Consider the following 22,368-nt stretch of genomic DNA (forward strand, 5'->3'; position numbering starts at 1 on the left):
AACGAAATCATGCTGCCAACTTCCAATGTGATACTTTCCAACTTCTCAATGAGCCAGAAAAATAAGGAAGCTCACAACAACCCTAAAAACCAAGTTTGATCAATCAAAACATTTTGGGATTCTAAAATTGTTCCCATTATCCTTAAAGAGGGTAGATTGGATTGGGAAACAACAATGTCTGCCCTGACTCTGAACTGCTTCATGAATAAGGAGAACTCTGTGTACCTGAAAAAAAATAACAAAAGACATGTTTTCTGTCTACTACTGACTTTCCTTCTGCTGGGCCAACAGTTATCTGTTCAAATCAAACTCTAGGCAGTCATCCGTCAATCCAGAGGTTCTAATTTTTTGTGCTGACTAGAGAATGATTCATCCCCCTTCTCCCCCAAATATTATACTTCCACCAGATTACAATTAATAGCAACTGGCGAGGCAGGAAATTTAGGGGAAATTGGTGGGGGGGTTCCATAGATATCTGGAGAGTACGGCACTTCAAACAAAGCAGTAAATGTGGGAGGGAGAGAAAGTTCAATGCTATGGATTTTCTAAATGTCACAATAGCTCAAAGGATCAGACAATAAACCATGGGCATAAACCAGCATATTTCTGAATATCTTAGAAATTGGGACTTGTACTGGGAATAATGCCCCTCTACCTGCTATTAGCATAATCCATTTGGCAAGGTAGTGAAAAGAATTAAGGCGATTCACCTACCTAGTTAACAAACGTGGTCAGCATTGATCTCTCCTTGTTCAAGCATACGTAGAAAGAAAAAAGAAATGTGGGATCCATAGCAGAATATTGCCAAACAAAGGCATGCATATATTAACTTAAAAGCTCAAGTGCACAGTATGCTTTTCTAGAAATAATTTACCTTAGGAAGCAGAAAAAAAAGGTATTTAGAAACTGTTTGGCAATTTTAATATGATGCAAAAAAGCACAGACTCAATGAAGCAAACAAGTTCAGGTCAAGAGCAAGTAAGTGAGGTGGAACATGGCAAGATAGAGTGCGACACCAATAAAGTTAGGTGAAAATGGGTCCAACTGGGCTAAGGAAGAACTATAAAAAAATTAAAAATGAAAATTGACCAAGCACTTCCACTCCTAAGTATTTGCCAAATAGAAATGAAAATATATTCACAGAAAGACTTGTACAAGAGAACTCATAGCTCCTTTATTCATTATAAACTCAAACTGAAACACCCCAGGTCTATCAACAGAATTAGAAGTTAAAAAAACTGTGGCATATCCATACACTGTCATACTACTCAGAAATAAAAAGGGATGAACGACTGATATACAAACAACATGGATAAATCTCATAAACCAAAACATGCTGAGTGAAAGGAGTCTTACCAAAAACAGCATGTACTGTGTGATTTCTTGTATATGACATCTTAGAACAGGTAAAACTAATCTATGGTGGAAAATATCAGAATAGTGCTTGTCCCGGGGCAGGGAGTGGGGGGATGTTGGTGAAGGGGATTGACTGTAATAAGCAAGAGAGAACTTGCCAAGGTAATGATGATTCTCATCTTTAGTGGTTGAGTTACACAGTTATGTGCATTTGTCAAAACTCAGCAAATGTGTACTTAAGGTTTGTCTATTTTATTATAGGTAGATTTTACATAAGAATTTTTAAGCAAGTATTCAATTCTAGTTAATAATGTGTATGCTAAAATAATTAGGGGGAAGTGTACTGATGTCTGCAATTTACTTACTTTTAAATGTATGAAATATAAGGGCTCCTGGGTGGCTCAGTGGGTTAAAACCTCTGCTTTCAGTTCAGGTCATGATCCCAGGATCCTGGGATCGAGCCCCGTGTCAGACTCTGCCTCTCAGGGAGCCTGCTTCCTCCCCTCTCTCTCTCTCTGCCCGCTTCTCTGCCTACTTGTGATCTCTCTCTCTCTCAAATAAATAAAATTTAAAAAAAAAAAACCTATAATATACAAGATGGTATTCATCCTACAATTGATAATTTAATTAAATGAAAATAATCTATACGATCGTTAAATCCTTACAGATGAAAGAATCTTATATTGTATATTATCATTACTGAAATATTAACAACCAGTGGAGATTATTGGATTAGCGATACTTAGAAAATTGGCCATATAATTGAAAAGAACAATTTATGTGCTCATCATAAATCATAGATCAAATAATTTGAATACATTTAATATTAAATGTAAAATATAAAATTATTTACAATCCAGAAAAAAAATAAGGAAATCTATAAGTGGATTTTGAATGGGAAGAAATATGTAAGCATAAAAAAAAGGATAGAATAGTAAAAGAAATGATACATATATTTGACCAAATATGTATTTATAATTTCTGTACATCAAAAATGTATTTTAAAAAATCTGGGGGATATTCTACAACATAAGAAGGTCACATTTCCTTTATACATGAAGAGATTTCACAGACAAGATTTCTGATATCTCCTCAACAAACGGCATAGATTTTTCACAAAAAATATAAATGTTATTCATCATCTGAAAAATGTTCAAATGCACTATAAATATAAAAATGTAAATTAAAGCAAAAATGTGATGTTATTTTGTCCATGAATTTGACCAATTTTTTAAAATACTAAGGTAAAGGGCACAGAGAAATATGTCACTACTCACTGCTGCCACACACAAATATTATTAATTGGACCATGTTAGAAATATTTTTCAAAACATAAATCCAGAACTATCAATGAATTTGTGTTATTTGACCTGGTAATTTTTTTGGATGTTTTTTACTTAGGAAAAAATTACAGATCCAACAAAGATTAATGTATATGGGTATCATCATGACATAACAAAAAATTGAAAAATATTCTAAAAAGTAACAACATAAAAATAAAAAAGTAAGGCATTTTGTAGACTATCAAGCACACATTCAAAAACCATGTGTTCAAATACTGTATAAATGACACAGGAAAATGCTCGCTATACTATCCTAGGAGGTACATATATTTTCTCCAATTACCTACATTTTTTGTAATAAGTGAATGAACATATAATCTGTTTATACTTAAAAAGAAGTAAACTCTGTAAAACTACAGTTCAATATGATGAGTGCATCAACATAATATGCAACTGTGTGATTATGCAAGGAACAATTATTCCTTGAAGTGAGGTCACCAGAAGTTGCATAATAAAAAAAAATTCTCTAGAAAAGAATTCGGCATCATAAACTTGTCAAACCACCATGATACCTGAAGCTAATAGAACCCTGTGCATCAACTGTACTAAACATAAGTATGTAAGTAAGAAAGTAAATAAAAATTATAAATAATAAAAAGAAAAGGAAATAATCTGATTTTAGTAGACAAATTGACTGACCCATAGAGAGCAGAACATGTTTCCATGTAGAGGGATGAAAATATGGTCAGAAGAAGGCATAAACAGATGTTGAAGTGACAAACCTAGAGTGTGAGATAAGGACAGAAGAGTGTCGAATGGAAGGTTGGTGAAAGGTAAAATAGCTGGTAATTCTTTCCTGTTACCCTCCTGACAGGTTTGGAAGTGTGAATCTTTATGTACAATTCCTCACACGCTCAGGGTGCATTTGGGCCCAGAGTCCTGAAGAGCACGTACCACATGCACATTTCATGGGTAGAAGGCGCCCCGGCTGTACCTACATAAGCCTTTACTGATCCAGGTGCTCATCTTGTCGGAGAGATGGGGGAAACAGCTCTTGACAAAATCCTCAAAGGTCACTGTTGCTAAGGCATTGATGCTGGCAGCCACGGTGCTACAGGGAGAGAAAAGCAAGAACATAGTCCAAGCTAAATAAAGCTGACCAGCCTGCCCCGTCATTCAGGGCAAATAGACAAGGCAGGGCTCGAGAAACAAAAACCAGATGCAGACATATTGTCCTTATTCTGGGGCTTCAGGAGAGTTAGGTGGCCTACCTACTCACTCTTCAAAGCTGCCTCTGTGCTTTGTGCTCTTTGATTTCTTCAGACTCTAGTGAAGAAGCTTGATGTTCATGCTCTAATACCTAGTAGTGCCCCTGAACAAGACATTAAATGAATTGGCAGGCAGTAATGGGTTGTGTGTGTATGTGTGTGTGTGTGTGTGTGTGTGTGTGTGTTTAGGTTAAACTTGAGGCTGGAGGCAGTGACTGTCCTAATCCAGGTATCAGTAGAGTTTGCCCCTCACCATTCACTCATTCATTCATTCATTCATACCATTAATGCATGTCTTCATTCTAGGTACCAGACACACAATGGTGAACAAGAAAAACATAGACCTTACACTTAGCAACACAGACATTCAACAACCACTTACACAATTGATCACAGTTGTTCAGAAGGAAAATAACAAGGTGCTATAAAAGTATGCCTTGCAGAGTCTTAAACTAATATGAAGTTAGGGGATTCTTCCCTTAGGAAATGATGATTAAGATAGGCACTGAAAGAACACATGCAAATTGGGGGGAAAAAGATGTTCTAGAGCAAAAGAGCAATTACTCTTAAATGCCTCTAGCTGGAAAGCTTATTGCATTCAGCAATCTTAAGCCACCCCAGGCTTAGAATGCAGTCCGTAAAGGAGAACAGAGCAAAAAATAGGATGGAAGATAGACAAAGGAAAAAACTACATAAAAGATTTGATATTCTCTCTGACTTTTCAACCACAGTCCAGTCTTATGGTCCTAAAACTCACTTTGATGACAGAGGACCTGAAAGTTGGGTTTTCTTTTCAGAATAGAATGAAATCTTATTTAATTCTTCATATAGACCAGGAATATTTTAGTTACTAAAATAGGTAATAGTATTAAATTCATGTGAAGCAAAATCACAACCACAAAGAGAAGTTCTGGAAAATAAGTGAGCTGATGAACAAAACCTGACCAGTTGTTTGTAAATTTCCCACTGATATTCAGTGGCTAATTGTTTTATTACCCTCCAGGGGTCATCTGAAGACAAACTAGCTGTTGGCAACAGCATGAAAGAAAACCCAAACATTTTCTTTTTCTGTAATGCAGAATAATTTCAGCTGTAGTTTATTTTAGTTGGAACAATTTCAGGTCCTTCGTATGCAAAATTAAAAGTTCCTTCCTTAAGTGCCAGTTACTGCAAGTAGAAATTTCCCAAGACCCAGTTCTGGGGAATTGAAACTGTAAGTACTTTGAGATACCATTCTCTTTTTCCTGAGAATCAGGGCATGCTGTGTGTTTCCTGCCAGACTCTCCTTCTACCTGTGGCTCCATGAAAGTCAAATAAGGAAAGGTGTCCAGGTAAAAAGAGTCCATATTCCCAACAGCTTTGTCTCAAAATATATCATCTGGAAGTCTCACATGTTCGGGTTGACCCTTAAATCCTTTGAAAGAGTGGAAGGAAAACATTGACTTTGGCTCATATAGAAACTCTACTGGGTTGCCATTTTAGTCAAGTATATTAGACGTATGCTGATTTCTCAGATTCTAATACTTCTGTAAGATGGTAGAGATCTCTCTTTAATTTTTCCTATCTCTCTACCACTCTCTCTTTATTGTATCCCAATTCCTGTCTTTTCCTTTCTAAACTCAACATCTGACGTAAAGTTGTAGCAGAAGGAATGTCCCTATAGCATGTACTGTCCAAGTGTCCCTTTCTTAGAAGTTTTGGATTTGAGACCAAAAGATCCATCCATTCTCTTATGGGGAGATTATCTGTTGACAATTGCATGTTCTGTGTCTGGAGAGACTCAGCCGTAGAGTTAAAAAAAAAAAAAAAAAAGTAGATAAATAAGTAAAGCTCTATAGAGAGGAGGAAAATAAAAGCTAGAATTCCACCACTCCTTGAGGTTAATCCTCTGGTGCTCATTTTTTGGTCCTGAGTTTCCCTGAGATCTTAATCTCAACACCACAGAATAATACCACTTTGTGTTACTGAAGCAAAATCCTAAAAAGAATGTAAGCAAAAATAATTCAGTAGTACACTAAGCTAGAATTACACCAGAAGGGAGTTAAAGTCATTATACAAGTTCAAGGATATTGCTAATTTGAAAATCTGGCAACAGATTAATATGCCAAAAGTTTACAAAATAGCCACTTCAAAAATACCAAAAATTTAATAAAAGTCAATATCTCTGACAAAATCTTTCCTAAAAGTAGAATAAGCATATGTATTTTGTTCTTTTTTACAATTTGTTAACTTAAATGCATATTCTTTTTTAAAAAGAAAAATATTTTATTTATTTACTTTAGAGAGAGTGAGAGCATAAGCAGGAGGGGCAGGGAAGAGAGAGAGAATCTCACACTGACTCTGTGCTAAGTGCACAGCCCAAGACAAGGCTCCATCTCAGGACTCTGAGATCACAACCTGAGCCAAAACCAACAGTGGGACACTTAACCAAGTGAGCCACCCAGGTGCCCCTTAAATAAGTATTCTTAGATGTAAATAATATCTTCCAAATTAAAACTTGATATCACAGTTAATGGTAAAATCTAAGAGTCATTTACTCCTTTTCTCCTCACAAAAGCATACCCTACCACTTATAGTCTACTGCAGACCCATCAGGAAGAGAGGGACTTGACCTTGCACTTGGATACTACTCTATCCCACCCGGAAGGGAAGTGTCTCTTTCCCCTCAGCAACCACTCAGCCAATGAAAAGCCACCACGCTTTGAACTCCTGGTTTTCTCCAACCAGTCTTTTAGTCCATACCAGCCTTCCGGACTTACTCCTTTCCTCCTCAAAAAAAGCAGACCTTTCCTTTGTTCCCCACACTTACTTATGGTTTTGCCTCAGCTTACTTGTCCCATATTTCCATTCTCTCTTATTCCCCAATAAACCCATCTTTTGCTGGTAAGATAGTTGGGGGGGTGTATTTTTAAGTTTAACGCTTCTAATGCTTTCCCATTGATCTTCAAATCCAAAGCACTTCATCAAGTTTCACAAGTACAGTTTCCGTCTCAAACAACGAAGGTGAACATGCAAATGAACCTGCAGGGCAGCAGACACACAATATGCAGTAAGTGGTGATTACGACCACCATCACCCTTGTCACCTCACTGTGCTTGCCATCACTACCGTCATCATCCTCTACATCGTCAGAGTGGAGTGTTGTCTAAAATACTAACCTCAGAGTTCCACTGAAGGCACAAGCCACGAAGAGTCCAGGCAGTCCTGGCATCGTGGAAAATATCTCCATGACAAAGTATGGCATCAGCTGAAGGGAAGGGAAGACCGGACAGGATCAGTGGTCTTAGCAGCAGAGTCTCAAATGGGAACACATCACTTTTTAGCAAAAGGAGTTGGGAAAAAAGACAAACAGAAAAAAAAAAAAAAAAAAAACTAGAGGAGTTTGTGGGGACTCAGGGTGTCACCCAATGGCAGTTGAGATTACAATTAATCCAACTTTATGGAGCTGAGGTCCAGCTCCAACTGGAGGGGAGGTGAAGGGTAAGAAGGGAAAGTTGATATTAGGGGAAACGGTGGATGAACTTCAGAAGGTTCAGGAACTTGTTTTATTTTTCCCATGTTTGTAATACACGCCTATCCCTTGCCTGTCTACTCTTAATGTTAGCATGTAAATCCTAACAACAAATGCTTAAAACACATATTCAGGGAATCTAGGAATTATGGTTCTACTTTGTAGTCAGATTTGTGAGAGAGGAACCCTACCAGGACATAGGGGACAGTGGAATATGCCGAAGAGAGAGAGGTGATGGTTCTTCTTCTCCATAAATGCAGTTTTTGAAAACACTTTTAATGTAGTATTTTAGGGTGATGGTGTTTAAGTTATGTTGAGAAGGCATGAGCAGAAGCTCTATAGAAATAAGGGTCATTCTTCAATTTTAGAATAAAGCATCTTTAATCAACCTTGAGACATACAGAAAAAAAGAACTGAAATGTCACATCAATAACCAAAGCCATGGGTTCAAGGCTAACTTCCACTCTCCTCAACCTTGCCCTGGCCCCTGGACTTTCCTTCATGGACAAGGTGAGACATCCTTCTATGTGTCACTCCTCCATTTAGAACCTGGTGTGTGGTGATGTCACTCAAGAGGAGAGGAAAGAATTCAGCTCTCTAGGGGTTAGAAAGTGGCTTGAGATCCAGGTGGGATAAAAGGGAAGAACCCATAGTACTTATTCATGGCCAGAATCACACTCATCTCAGCCATTTCCCACTGGTTCCAAGGGAACACATACCTGATCTGGTGCTGAAATAATGCCAGAAGTCCAAGGGTCACAATCTCTGAAGTGGGAGTACATGATTAAGCCAGAGAAGACAGCGCACACCAGAATGATCCAGAGACCCAACAAGTTAAAATACAAGGCTCTAGAAAAGAACAAAAAGCTCTGTTGGTAGTCTCTATGCCATTTTACAGTATGATGAAGACATTACCAAAAATTCAAGGAAAAAATTTGGAGGGATTTTTTGCTATATTAAAAAAAAAAAATCCACAGTCTTCAAGAATCATTACATTTATACATTTGCAAATTTTTGTTTATTTGGGAATGTTACACTTTAGACTGATTATTAAATTTCAAGGAGGCAAATTTTTGATGGCTTTCCTTTTGAAATCAGGAGTTTTTCTGCAAAATCTCAACATGTAGTGTAAGATCTATTCTCTTGGATGAAATTTCACATACCAATCACTCATATTATATAACTCACAGTGATTTTCCCCCCACTCAATTCATAAAACTGTCAAAAAGCAAACTTACATTTTAACGTCTTTTCTTCCAGAGGGATAATGAGATAAATGTAGAAGTAGACACATTTTGGAAATAATCACTTTGGAGATTGATTTAGATGAAATTTAAAGTTGAACTTTTTGTTTTGTTTTGTTTTTAAAGGAGGATAGAAAATATGCAAAACCTAAGGTCATTTTACCATATTCTGGGGAGCAATTCTTTTTATTTGTACAATAAAGATATGCTTTATTCCAGTGTGAGTGCTGTGGCAGTATCCTATGGTTATTTTGTATTCATTGTTGTGTTTGAAAGTCAAAAATATTACTAGTTTTCAGGGATTTTTTTGTAAGGGCCTATTTAGCCAGAGTGATTCCATCTCGGTTAAACAGTGATTTTGTTGGTTATGCAGTAAAACTTAAACTGACCCTGCCCCCCCCCAACCCAGGGGAACGTACTTAAAAGCATGTCGGGGAGACAAGGACAAGTAAGGCCAGGTGGAGACATCCAATCAGTAAACACACATACTATCTCCCTAACTACCAAAGAATGTGGGCCCCGCATTTTGGGCGCCAATTCTGACCAAGGTGATAGGCTAGTTCAAATAGCTACTAGAGGGTGAACTGTAATTCAACTGGCCACCCGTGTGTGACCTAGCCTGACTGTGCAACTTTCTCTGTGTGTTACAATCTCATTGGCCACTTGTGTGTGGCCAGGCTCAACCACATGGCCTTTGCTCTATGAAAGTTAGTCTGTGAGGCTGCGGGTGGTTTGCCTCTCTATAAGAGGCGGCCTTGTACGGTCGGTTTGATTCTTGATGCTTGTTGCGATATAAAGCTTTGCCTGACGTGTGCTTTGTATCAGTCTTGCTCCTTTGATCACAGACCCTAACATTTTGAAAGATTTTATTTATCTACTTAGAGAAAGAGAGAGCACCGGTGGGAGGCAGAGGAAGAAGAAGAGAGAATCCCAAACAGGCTCCATGCCCAGAGCAGAGCTCAATGAGGGGCTCGATCTTACAACCTTGAGATCATGACCTGAGCTGAAATCAAAAGCCAGACATTTAACCAACTAAGCCATCCAGCTGCCCCATTGGTTTTCTTAATCTCAAGGGAGACTTGAAAGTGGGCTGGATTTATATAAACCACCTTATTCTGGAGAAAGTTTCAAAGGGCCAGAAGAGGAACAGTGGGAATTTTCTTGGATCAAGTCATTACTTGAAGGGAATCAGATACATCCACACTTAAATGTAAGGACACAAATTAATTTCAAAGCCTCTGAAAGCCCATACTGTACAGGTGTACCTAGCTTTCAGAAAACTCTTGAGTCAGTAGCAGAGTGGCGCAGCGGAAGCGTGCTGGGCCCATAACCCAGAGAAAACTCTTGAGTCAAACTACCCATTTATGAAGCAAATCTGGTTAAATGAGTCTCTCCTTTGGAAGTTTCTATTTCATACTATTTACATTAGAAAAGGGACTTATCCTAGAAGTTATTTCCTTGAGAGTATTCTAACAATGTTTCTTGTGGAGCTGTGTTGATTTGTTTGTTTTTATTTAGAGGGGTTGATTTAGAGATAGCCTTTGGGGGATACAATTAATACGTGAGGAGGTCAATACCCGTTAACTGCATTGTTTGTACTCTTGCCGTCCTTCTTTCTGGGCAACTTTATTCAAACCTTTACTCAGGCCACCTCCGAGAGAGCCCTCCCTGACCATCTTTTATTCAAAACAGTCCATCCCTGCTCTCTTAATCAGTTTCTACTTCTTATACTAGTTTACACCTTGACAGCACTTAGTATTATCTGAAATTGTAAAATATATACATTTGCTTTTTATTCGTTTCCTCCCCCACTCCAACGAACACAGTGCGATAGAATTGTTCTGGCACATAGAAGACATGGAATTATTTATTTTTGGTAATAAATAATTGAATGACTGAATTAATTAGTAGTAGAAATTCAGTACAATATGGTTGTACTCCTCATATCACTTATTTCTTTAAAAGAATGTTGGACCGCGAGTCAAAAAACTTTATCCTTAACAACCACCTGATGTTAAATAGGTCATGTGACACTCTGAGACCATTGTATCATCTCTAAGAAGAGTGTTAACACACCTGCTCTCCTTCTATTATGGGACTAATATGAGGAATGAAAGAGTTACATTCTGTGGAGACGTAGGTTATATGGCCATACATGCATACATTATCCAAAATAATTTCAAGTTATTGAAGTGGGAAATGAGAAACCAATGGCAAAATTGTATTAAATGTTAAAATCCTTGTGCTGTGAATTTTTCATTAGAAATGGACTTTGAGGGGCACCTGGGTAGCTCAGTCCTTAAGCGTCTGCCTTCGGCTCAGGTCACAATCCCAGAGTCCTGGGATCCAGCCCCGCATCAGGCTTCCTGCTCAGCGAGAAGCCTGCTTCTCCCTCTCCCATCCCCCCTGCTTGTGTTCCTTTTCTCACTATCTCTCTCTCTCTCTGTCAAATAAGTAAATAAATAAAATCTTAAAAAAAAAAAAAGGAATGGACTTTGATTCTTTACAGAGCTAATTCTCCTACTTGTAACTTAAACTATTTCATTGATTCATTCAGAAATATTTATCAGGCATCTCTTTATACCAGGCTCTTCTAGGTCCTGGGGTAGAGCTGTGAGTAACACAGAACCCCTCCTCACGGAGCTTAAATTCTGGGATTGGAAGCAGATCATCACTGAAATGAAATTAACAAATACAATGATTTTAGACATGAATGAGGAAAATAAACTGAGGCAGTAGGAATAAAACAAAAGTGACTGGTGTGGGTGTGCTCATCTTAGCCAGAAGATGGGCTAGCAATGGGAAAGGACAGAAAAATCGGTATCAGCCCCTTCTACCTTCCTTGCACCACTTATGATCAGCAATCTTAAAAGATAAACTTGGGTCTAGAAACAAGAGGAGTTCAGGTTCCAAGGAGCACATCTAAAATGACATGGTGGGTGACATTATTTCTGGGTGTGAGGAAGGTCAAGAGGGCTTAACATCATTCAGTGATGTGAGTAATAAGTGAGTAAGTAATCAGCATTCCTGGCCATGAAATTATATGCATATATAACGAGTTGCTTCTGGTTTTAACCCATGGACACGTTCAGTATGAACATTATGGATCTATTTTCACCTACATATGTTTCAGTTTGTATTTTCCCCAGGTAGCAGAGCTTTTCCTAAACTGATGGAATGTTTTAATGACACCAGGCTCTCAGATAATTGAACAGAAGCAGAGCATTTAATCAACATTCTACAGAGCCTCCTAGGTGAGAGCAGATTTGCAGCTGGCTCCGAGTGGCCTCCCGCTGCCCCAGTAGTGACCTTGAGACTTCAGCTGGTGTGACAAATGACACATCCCCACTGCAGGCTTCCTTCCAGCTGCATGCAGTTCAACTGGACTGATCATTTTGACTGATTTCTATTGTAGTAACCAAATCTATTTGGATTCTCTCAGAGAAGTCTGTTCTAAAGAGAAGTTTTATTTTTTCATCTTTCCTTATTCTCACAAAATTCCTGTCATAGCTCTGGTCTTTCCACAGAAGGGGAAATGGGTGAAACCAGGAGCTGCAATCCTAAATGCTTAGGAAATTGTGTACATTTTTTCTCCATGAATATCTTTCCTTTTCCAACAGGTTTCATAGCCAGTAAAATCTCATGCAATAAATTTCAAACTCCAGGCAAACATTATGAATGTAATTGTATCAACTTTTGTTTGATTTAGATGAACTCACTCAATGACGCTTAAAGATACACAAACACAAGCACACACTCAAGAGTACACACTACTACTTATTGGAGTTATAGGGGGAAGTTAGGCATGTTCACAAGAAAAAATAATATAACACAATACATAAGATTAAAAACAATCTAGATATAGTAGAGAATTATTGGTTATTTCACAAAAATATCCTTCCTTTTGGAGATACAATCAACTTCATTTTAAGGCAGAATTTTATTTTTTTTTTTAAGATTTTATTTAGTTATTTAACAGAAAGAGAGATCACAAGTAAGTAGAGAGGCAGGCAGAGAGAGAGGGGGAAGCAGGCTCCCTGCCTAGCAGAGAGCCCAATGTGGGACTTGATCCCAGGACCCTGAGATCATGACCTGAGCCAAAGGCAGAGGCTTTAATCCACTGAGCCACCCAGGTGCCCCTTAAGGCAGAATTTTAAATGAATTTTCGTTTTACCTATTTTTTTTTTAAAGTAGGCTCTACACCCAATGTGAGGCTTGAACTTACAACCCCAAGATCAAGAGTCCCTGCTCTACCAACTGAGCCAGCCAAAAGCCTCTAAGAACTTTAATTTTAAATGAATTGCGTGATCCAAATCACACTTGATATTAATTACATTTTCAACAATTTAGCTATTTGATACAAAATGATAATCTTGTATGGAGGGTATGTTAACATTATTTAATGTAATAGGATATAAATATGTTATCAGCAAATTAATGGAACACTAGATAATGCCTTCAATTCTTCCTTCTGTGAGTGTAGGAAATACATAAGTAATATAGTCTCTTGGAATTCAGATTACAAAACAGTGAACCATGTCCCAGCAAAGTTATTTTCTATTCAGTCTAAATAAAAAAAAACTATGCATTGGAAGTATTTTAAAATCAGTTGGGGAAATAGTCACAGTGGTTGTTTCTCACTTGAAGAAAAGTTGAGGACATCCTGACAAATCTGGGGATGCTGGAAATTTGGACAGAACAATGGGGATAAGATTCCATTTTAGACGCAAGTCTAGCTTACTTCTGTCACGTCTGCAGAATAATGCATGACTTCCTCCAATCCCCACTCTAGGGCACGGGATGCATCGCATGACTTGGAAGAGGCTTCCCAAGCTGTGTCCCTGCTGGGGTCTTTCAGTGCGAGCACACCTGGCAAGACTGGTGACTGCTAGATCAGCAAGAGCTGGATTGGCAAAAGCCCCATTATGACTTGTCTTATTACCTTGGCTTTCCTTCTTTTAAACCTCTTCTTGGAAAATTTAAGGATCTATCCATCAAAAGAAAAACAGTAGCTCAAGAGACCACAGGCTGAATCAAGTCAGCCAAAAGGACCATCTCGTCACAGAAACTCTAAGGAAGCAAAATATGCTATTTACCTCTGCATTGCCACCCAGGGCACCTAATTTCACCTAGTTAAGTTCTCAGTAAGTGCAGGTGGCAAACGGTGGAGAGCAAAGGCAGGCAGAAATGTAAGTTCAAACACACTTCCTTGCTGAGATGGGATTAGTAATGCCTGCCTGCCTCAAAAAACTGTTTAGAAGATTAAATAAAACTTTCCATTTCTCTCTCTCTCTCTCTCTCTCTCTCTCTCTCACACACACACACACACACACACACACACACACGGAAGCATATAATAAGTACCCACTAGGGCAAAGAAAACTGAAATGTTTATTTATAACTTACAGTTTTGCATGTTTTTCTGTTTTGCAAGAGATGCAGCGCTGTATGGTGGACTGATTAACTCCATAGATTCCGAGCCAGGTGAAAGTTCCCCCCACTGAGATTGTCCAAAACGTGTGCCTCCTGAGAGGATCTACATCAAAGCTAGGAGGCAGAGAGACGCGAGTGAACAAAAATGTTCTTTTGATGCCCAAATATTACTTTAGTCACTGAGATCATACAGCTATATCATTATAAAATATGGGAAAGTAGTATTGGACGTACTCGAATATATTTAGTCGAGATCCATTTGTCGAGTGCTCTATGACATTGTGCAATCCACCAGCATGAGCTGATCCTTGAATGAGAACTGTTAAGAAGCCCACAATCATGACAACCATCTGAAATGCATCTGTCCACACCACTGCTTTTAATCCTCCCTGAAATGGAGAGAATGGATGTGAATTCTCAGAAGGGAAGCCTGTAAGTCTTCCAATTCTTTATAACTTTTCTGCTGATGCAATACTTCTTTTCCTTTTGTTGCTCCCTACCTTCCTCCTCCCCTTCCTTCCTTCCTCTAACCCACCCTGCCTCCCCCCTTCCCTACCTCCCTCCTTTTCTTCTTTCTCTAGCCTCGTCTTGAAGAATGAGGGGGAATTTACCAGGTACGGAGGACAAGAGGATAGGGGAACAACATGTGCGGAGGAGGAGGTGTATGGCTGCCCGGAGAAATGAAAGAATACTAGAATATGTAGATTGAGGTATTTACAGAATGCCCAAAGGGAAGTTGCTGAATTTGCCAGAGGCCAGAACACCCCGATTTTGACAAGGCTACTTAGATGATTTCTCAAGAGCAGTGAGAGAGCATTAAAGAGATTTACATGATGAGAGATTTTGACGTTTGCTTTTCCGTGGTTTCAGGGGTGTTTGTGTGGATAACAGATGGGTGGGCCAAGGGAAAAAAGGAGCGATAGAGACACTCGGAGTTGATTTCAGCAGTCTGTGCCCAAGAGGACAGAGGTTTGAAGAAGGTTTGCAGCAGGGTAGAGATGGAAAGACATGGATGGACTCGAAAGAAAACTGGGAGGTCAAATCCACACAACTTGTGAATCACTGAATACAGATGATGAGGAAATGGGGGAATTGAGGATAATCATCTGGGTCCAGCTTTTTTTCTTTTGTAAATTTAGTGATAATAAATAAATTTGGGGGGACTGAGATGGTAGAATGCTGAGAAAGAAGAAAAGAACTAGGAAAGAATGATCGGTTCCAGATACTGATGGAGTAAGGAGTTTTAAGAGCTGGAGGATGGTGGAAGAGTGAAGTGAGCAGGGCAGACTTCGCGGAGGATAAATCTCACAGCAGAACTCAGGACAGCGCCATGAGGCATGAGGTTAGCGGGCTGCTTATCAAAACTGGATCCTCTGTAGACTCCCTTGGGGAATTTGAAAACAAACAAAACACAGATGCCCGTGTCCTAGCACCAACCCCAAGGATTTCTGAATAAATTGAGGTCTGGGTTGGGACCCGGTCGTCTATATGTTCTGAAAGCTCTCACAAGGATTCTAATGCACAATTCTAGTTGAGAGCACGTGGGCAAGGGGAGAGGAGGCGAGAAAGGCTGCCGGAGTAATCCAGGTATAGAATCCCTCAGGACTACAGCGAGGTGGAATGAGCAAATTGGGAAAGATGAAACAAAGAGATATCTTAAAAAGGGGGGGGCTGAAAATGAATAAGCATTATGAGAATGGAATGATGTGGTATTTTTAACATTGAAAAACAGAATTATCATCCCCAGTTACTCCTCCAGAGTGTCAAGAACTCCTGTGAAAAGATGACAGGCTTCATCTTTATCTTAAGAAGAAAGACGACGTTGAGGTTGTCCCATCATTTCTTTTGAATTACCATGCAATTTCATAAGTAGACATTAAAGTTCTTGCCAGAGGCATCGTATTTGTATATTGTGTTCACATCCTGACTTGAAAAATAATCAGTGTTTACCTCCTGCTTCCCAAGTAATAGTCTTATGATTTTCTCTAAAGATATGAAGCCTTCCAAATCCACATCACAACATCAGATTTTAGTGATACAAAGACCAAATGTCACAGACCTCAGTTTTCGGCAGCTCCTTGTTACTGGTTATGTAAAACTGTGCTTAAAGCTGAACTTCAGCTAGACATGAGGCATGAGAACCAATCGCTTTATCAAACGTATATCAAAAGACAGATTATAGCCACCATGAAAATTTCTCTGTAACTCCTTCATACAGTGAGATACACACACACACACACCACTGACCTATAACCCTGATCCAGCGGTGCCACTGATGTATTTAATCAGTCTGTGTTGTTTGAACTGGAACGTTTACTTTACTAAATGGCAAGCCCTTCGGTGGCAGGGGCTATTGTTTTAACCTCTTCAACTGCTTATTTTAGATATGCAACCATCCGCAGGATCATAAAGAGACTGCAACATGAGCAACACGTGCTAGACAAATAAACCACCCTTGCAGTGAGAGCTGGAAGCTTGCAGCCTGCCTAGAGACAGGAGAGATGGGACAGAGGTGTGGGAAGGGATTAGATGGGCAGACACGGACTCCTATCGGGAGAGATTTCAGGCACTAGGCTAAGAGGCTTATACTTGATCCTGAGAACAATGGGAAGTGAGGCGGGAATTGGGTCAGTTAAGTGGCATGAAGAAATAGGTGATTAAGAGAAATCTTCTGGAAGCATGCAGGCTGGAAGGAAACACTGAAACCAATTAAGAGGTTAAGAGGTAGCAAATTTAGTTCATTTTAGCTTATTGCAATTATTAAAATATCCAGACTTGTGTCTGACATCATTTTTTCGTTTCTATTTGTGCTTCCTCTATGCTTTTATCCTCTTCTCTTGCTTAACTCACTTGAGATTTTGTTTTGTCTTTTTTAATTCCCTTTTTCCACTTTGATCATTTTGCCATAAATTTTTAAGTTAGAGTCTATATTTAAAGAATGTCTTAATCCCTAACAATTCAAAGATGATAAAATTGTCAGATCAGATTACTGTCTTCCTGATTTACATGCTATTGTTGTCCAAATGAGGGTTATTCTTTTTCTTAATCCCCAAATTACATATATTAATAATAATTAGTAGTAGTAGTATATTTTATATTATAAATTATAATATATAACTAGACATGCATGTTATACTATACTATAAAGTTATTTTTTTTTCTTTTTTAAAGATTTTATTTATTTATTTGACAGAGAGAGAGATCACAAGTAGGCAGAAAGGGAGGCAGAGAGAGAAGAGGAAGCAGGCTCCCTATGGAGCAGAGAGCCCAATGTGGGGCTCGGTCCCAGGACCCTGGGATCATGACCTAAGCCAAAGGCAGAGACTTTAACCCACTGAGCCACCCAGGTGCCCCTAAAGTTATTTTTTAATCATCAAGCACCAAAAATTGTTTGACTGACTTATTAAATGTTCACTATTTTTATTTTCTTATCATTACTTCTATCAAAAACTGGATCATTTTCCTTCTTCCCACAGTACTCCTCTAGATTTTTCTCAGAAAAAAATAGATTAGTGGTAAATTCTCTTGGTTCTTGACCATTCCTAAGAGTTAGTATTGCTGAATACACAATTTTATGTTGACAATTGTTTTCCATCAATGCTTTGAAGATATTATTTCATTGTTTCTGCCTTCCATTATTGTTGCTAAGAAGCCTGGCAATGTCTCTGACAATGTATCTAGTCATCCTGTCAGATATGGCCAGACATATAAGGAGCAGGAGCTTATTTTTAACCTACGTAAGAGATGTGTGTCTGGAATAAAGCTATGGTAGTGAGAATGGAACGGAGAAAAAAAAAAAAAAAAGATAACATTCTGTAGTGCAAAAGAGATGGTGGGAATTGCGTGCATGAAAAGGAGAGATAAGGGCATTTTTAAGTTGTATATTTCATGATCTAGTCCGAAGAGTCTCTGATATGCACACAATGCCAAAATATCTAGATGGTCTGCTCTATGATAATATAGGATTACTTTGTTATTCTCTACAGAGGAGGAAAGATAACCTAGCTTTCTGAAAACCAGTGTCATATTTTTAACTGGTTATTTACAGCCTCTGTCTATGGGTGCCAATGATTCAGAAGGATAAAGCTTCCCATTGCAAAGCATGATAAATAATATATGCTCAATGAATGTTTGCTGAACTAAACTGATATTAACAATTATATAAATATGTTGCCAACGGCACTCAGATTCCTTGATGAAAAACTGAGCATATGTTAAACCAAATGTTACTGCAATCCAAGCTTATCAATAAATAAGAAACAACAACAAGCTGTGGAATCCTCAAGTTTATAAAATACCAGCCATCCTTTATCATTCATACATGCATTGCATATTTCTCAATCACTAGGCAGCTATAAGTGTATAAGCTATAAGTGTATAATTACGGTTCATAATTACGTTAACAAGAACATTGTTTTCTTGCCGGTTGCCTATGGTCCCTTATCCTCTGAGCAAGAAGGGATTTCTTTCATGAAATCTTTTCTTTGCCATGGCTTTCTCAAAGGAGACCAGAACCCAATTCTGCTAATGGCACTGAAAGAATTTTAAATAAAAGAACAGCGCCTTCCTCAGGAAACTGTGACAGAGAAGCTAGCAAATTTCTATTTAATTTTGGAATAGCAATCTCTGTTTTAATTAGATGCCCTATTGCCAGAGATTTGCCCTTATCCCCTATTATGGAAACAGTGTTAAATACTTCTCCACAGTTGGATACATACCAGGGTACAGTAGAATGTGCAAACAATTCCTGTTGCAAACACAGAGCCCCAGAGATCAAACCCAGTCACTAGAAAAGAAGAAAAAATATTGAAAGAAGTTTCTCTGAGAAAAGTAGAAGAGCAAGGTTTATGAGAAAGAAGTCACAATATTTTTGTCAGTGTTCTTTGTGGGTCAATGGAAATCAAATTAGAATTTTCTCTTATTATATTCACCTCTGTTAAAAATTATTTTATTACAGTGTTATACTTCAACTCAGTCTATAATTTTTAGGTAATGTTAAAAGCCAAACCTTTCCTCCTAAACTCTGCAGCTTCTGGTCTTGGCACCAACTGTTTGTTTGCTTTTGCTTTTTCTTTTCTTAAATTAAATCAATAAATATTTATTGAGCACTTACTATGTGGCAGATAACATTTCTAAACCTTCTGAACAACAGTAGCCCATCTGTAAGTGTGATTAAAAACCGTAGCTTCCTCACAGGGTTGTTATGAGAATATGCATCAAAAACACATAACCTAATGCATGGCACACAGTAGGCACATTGTTTGCTTTTTCTTAACAAAGTTAGTCTGAGGACTTTGAAACCACCTAAACATCAGCCATGAATAAATATGTCTCGATAAAGCACACAGCATGATTAAGCTGAATATTGAAGACTTCTAATATTATAGGTATTACTATGAAGTTTATTTTAATCTTTTTAAAATTCTTATTTCTAGGATTCTATTCCCTCAAAAAAGGTAAGCATAAGTTTAAAAAAAAAATTACTATGTGTACCTTTTACTTTGTACTTAGGTTATTGACTTCATAAAATCCCTGAGACGGGATCATAAATTATAAATGTCTTAAGTGGTTGTGTGTATGCAATACCCAATACCCATCACTTTAGTGATTAAAAAACAGAACAAACAAACAAATGACAATCACACTGGGTGTTTGAAAACTTGTGGGCAAATCAAGTAACTCATTATTGCCTTTTTCTCTCTCTCTTCTTTTTTTAGATTTTATTTAAATTAAGGTTAGTGGGACGCCTGGGTGGCTCAGTTGGTTAAGCAGCTGCCTTCGGCTCAGGTCATGATCCCAGCGTCCTGGGATCGAGTCCCACATCGGGCTCCTTGCTCAGCAGGGAGCCTGCTTCTCCCTCTGCCTCTGCCTGCCATTCTGCCTGCCTATGCTCACTCTCTCCCCCTCTCTCTCTCTGATAAATAAATAAAATCTTAAAAAAAAATAAAAATAAATAAATTCAGGTTAGTTAACCTATAACATATTATTAGTTTCAGAAGTAGAATTTAGTGATTAATCAGTTACATGTAACACCCAGTGCTATTTTCAATGTTTGAGTTTTGGAGCTCTCTATTGTAATGACTACAGTAATCATGGGATTACTAACCATGGGAATGTCTCCCCAGCAGGATAGAGATATATTTCTCAAGGGGAGAATGTAAACATACCAAAGATGGAAAGTATCCAGGAGAGTATCAGTAACTCACCTTGATTGAGCGCCAATGCAGGTGCATACACCACCACTCCTGTGTAGAGAATCTGGTGGGGAAGCAAGAGTCAGGTGAACGGTGTGAAAAGTGACATGGAATGGAAAGCTGCCTCAAAGCTTCCTTATTGACCTTAGAGAGGAATTTTCCTTATCATGGTCCTTAAACCTGCCATTGGCAACCACTCTAGTCTTGACATCATTGATTACTGTCATTAGTGTGCAAAGGGGAACACCAGCTTTTGATGGGGGAAGAGCATTGGACTTTTAAGTCTGCTGTGAATTTTGAGACTTGATGGCTAGATATGACACATTTCTGAAGGAAACAAAGATAGGGTTCAAGTCAAGGTAAGGGTTTTGGTTCAGCCTTTCTCGACCCACCCCTGCCTCCATGCCTGTGTCACAATGACTCACCCTCATTGCAGCACGCTGCCGAAACAGAGATTTTAGAAGGGAGAGAGGAGAGCACAGCTGACACGGGTGATCTAATTCCTGCATATATCTTGGGACTCCCAGCGTTGCAGCCACTATGCTGAAGGAAGTAGGTGCAGTCCCATTTTTATTTTAAATGGGAATTCATCATTTAGAGGTCATGTGAGGGTTTTAGGAGGCAAAAGTATAGGAGCCGTGCAGGGAGCACTGCCTTCCTCCTTTTCTCTCTCTTAAATCCCTCAGCCAGTGAGTGGGAGTTTTAAGAAAGGGAAGAAGGTCATTTTCCAGCAAGGAGTACTTCATGAGCTGTAGGAAGCACACCAACCCTGTGGGACAGCATGAAGGCACCAAGAGCCTAGGAAGCAGAAGAGGAGTCCAAAAGGGGAGAATGGGAGTATTGTCTTAAAATGACTTTCAGCAAGACGAGCATTTCTGGTTCAACACAGTTAAGTGGTGAAAAACTAATGACTGGACCATTTCATAGCCAAAGTAACTTGTACAAGTGAAATAAAAGTTTTTAATGCTATTTTTCCTTTGTGGTTTATGATATACATTTGTTTTTTATTTACTATTTGGATGAATTTACAGGGTCTGTGCAATGTGGATAACTTTCACTGTAATCACGTATCTCGAAAGTGCTATCCTTGGAAGAAAGCAGTTTCTTCTTAGTGCTAGGTTTGTCCTTTAGTTGCATTCATTGCCCCCCCTGGAGTAAACAAACCCATAGCTTGTCACCCCACACTTCCCACATCTGAAGCAGACCTTCCGCCTTACCGTCTGCACAATGTAGATGACAGTGGCCGCGAAGCGTACTGGTTTATTGAATCGTAGTTGTAAGTACTAAGAAGAACAGAGAGAAGGACAAGCAAAGAGTCAGTGAATTATTTACATAAGAGCTGCTAAGAAGGTTCTTTTTTCGTGTATTCCTTTATGTTTAGTGCTTTGGATTTATAATGTGATTTTATGCCATATATACTCGAGAGAACCGGAAAAATACAGATTTTTTGAAGTCCAAGAAATGGCAGAGCTCTGTTAAAGATCAATTTTTGCTTACGCTTCTCATGATAGAGAAGATAAATGCTTTTTTATTTTTAAATTTTCATGGTTTGAATAAAAATCCAGATCCTCTGACTTTCTACTCAGGGGTCTTCCTACTGACTACACCGAGGCCACTGTTGCCTTTTCTATCCCGTTCCCCCAGAATTCGCCCAGACCTGTATTCCCTCTTCCCTAGGCCACTGCAGCAGCCCAGGGAATAATTCTTATTGGAATTAGAGGGATCAGCTGGTCCCTAATTCCAATCCTCGCCCGTCTATTCCATCAATGGATGTTTCTCCTAGACCAAGGCTCTAATCATATTGCTTTTTTTCTTAAAATCTTCAATGACCGACCATCATTGAAAACAAAGTGTACATCCCACACTTGGTACTCTCTCCTGTCTGATCTGCACCTTCCTATCTTAAGTCACACCTCTGTCCCTCCGATTATTTATTCTCCACATAAAATCACTGTGTGCTTTTCAATCGACATGCTTTGCACTTCTCAGACTTTTCTTTTCTTACCCTGCTCCACCCCTGCCCTGAGAAAATAACCATCTTATTTGTAAACCCTCTTTCCTCAGACGATAGGTTCAGTA

The 22,368-nt window shown here is 38.7% G+C and overlaps 1 protein-coding gene across 3 annotated transcripts in view; it reads right to left on the reverse strand.

Annotated features, from left to right (window-relative positions):
• Nucleotides 1-22,368, reverse strand: part of SLC5A12 (solute carrier family 5 member 12) — a 54,385-nt gene that overhangs the window by 24,401 nt on the left and 7,616 nt on the right. For all 3 annotated transcript variants that reach the window (XR_014298690.1, XR_014298691.1, XM_082682810.1), the window contains exons 2-9: nucleotides 21,507-21,572; nucleotides 20,302-20,353; nucleotides 18,814-18,881; nucleotides 14,330-14,484; nucleotides 14,069-14,209; nucleotides 8,138-8,267; nucleotides 7,066-7,154; nucleotides 3,638-3,750 (exon numbers count right to left, since the gene is read on the reverse strand). Coding sequence is in view for 1 of the 3 variants with exons in the window: in XM_082682810.1 (XP_082538936.1) it covers nucleotides 3,638-3,750; nucleotides 7,066-7,154; nucleotides 8,138-8,267; nucleotides 14,069-14,209; nucleotides 14,330-14,484; nucleotides 18,814-18,881; nucleotides 20,302-20,353; nucleotides 21,507-21,572 (814 nt within the window). In the remaining 2 variants the exon portion in view is untranslated. The remainder of the gene's footprint in view (nucleotides 1-3,637; nucleotides 3,751-7,065; nucleotides 7,155-8,137; nucleotides 8,268-14,068; nucleotides 14,210-14,329; nucleotides 14,485-18,813; nucleotides 18,882-20,301; nucleotides 20,354-21,506; nucleotides 21,573-22,368) is intronic.

The sequence above is a fragment of the Mustela nivalis genome, assembly GCF_964662115.1.
Source record: "Mustela nivalis genome assembly, chromosome: 9".
NCBI lineage: Eukaryota > Metazoa > Chordata > Mammalia > Carnivora > Mustelidae > Mustela > Mustela nivalis.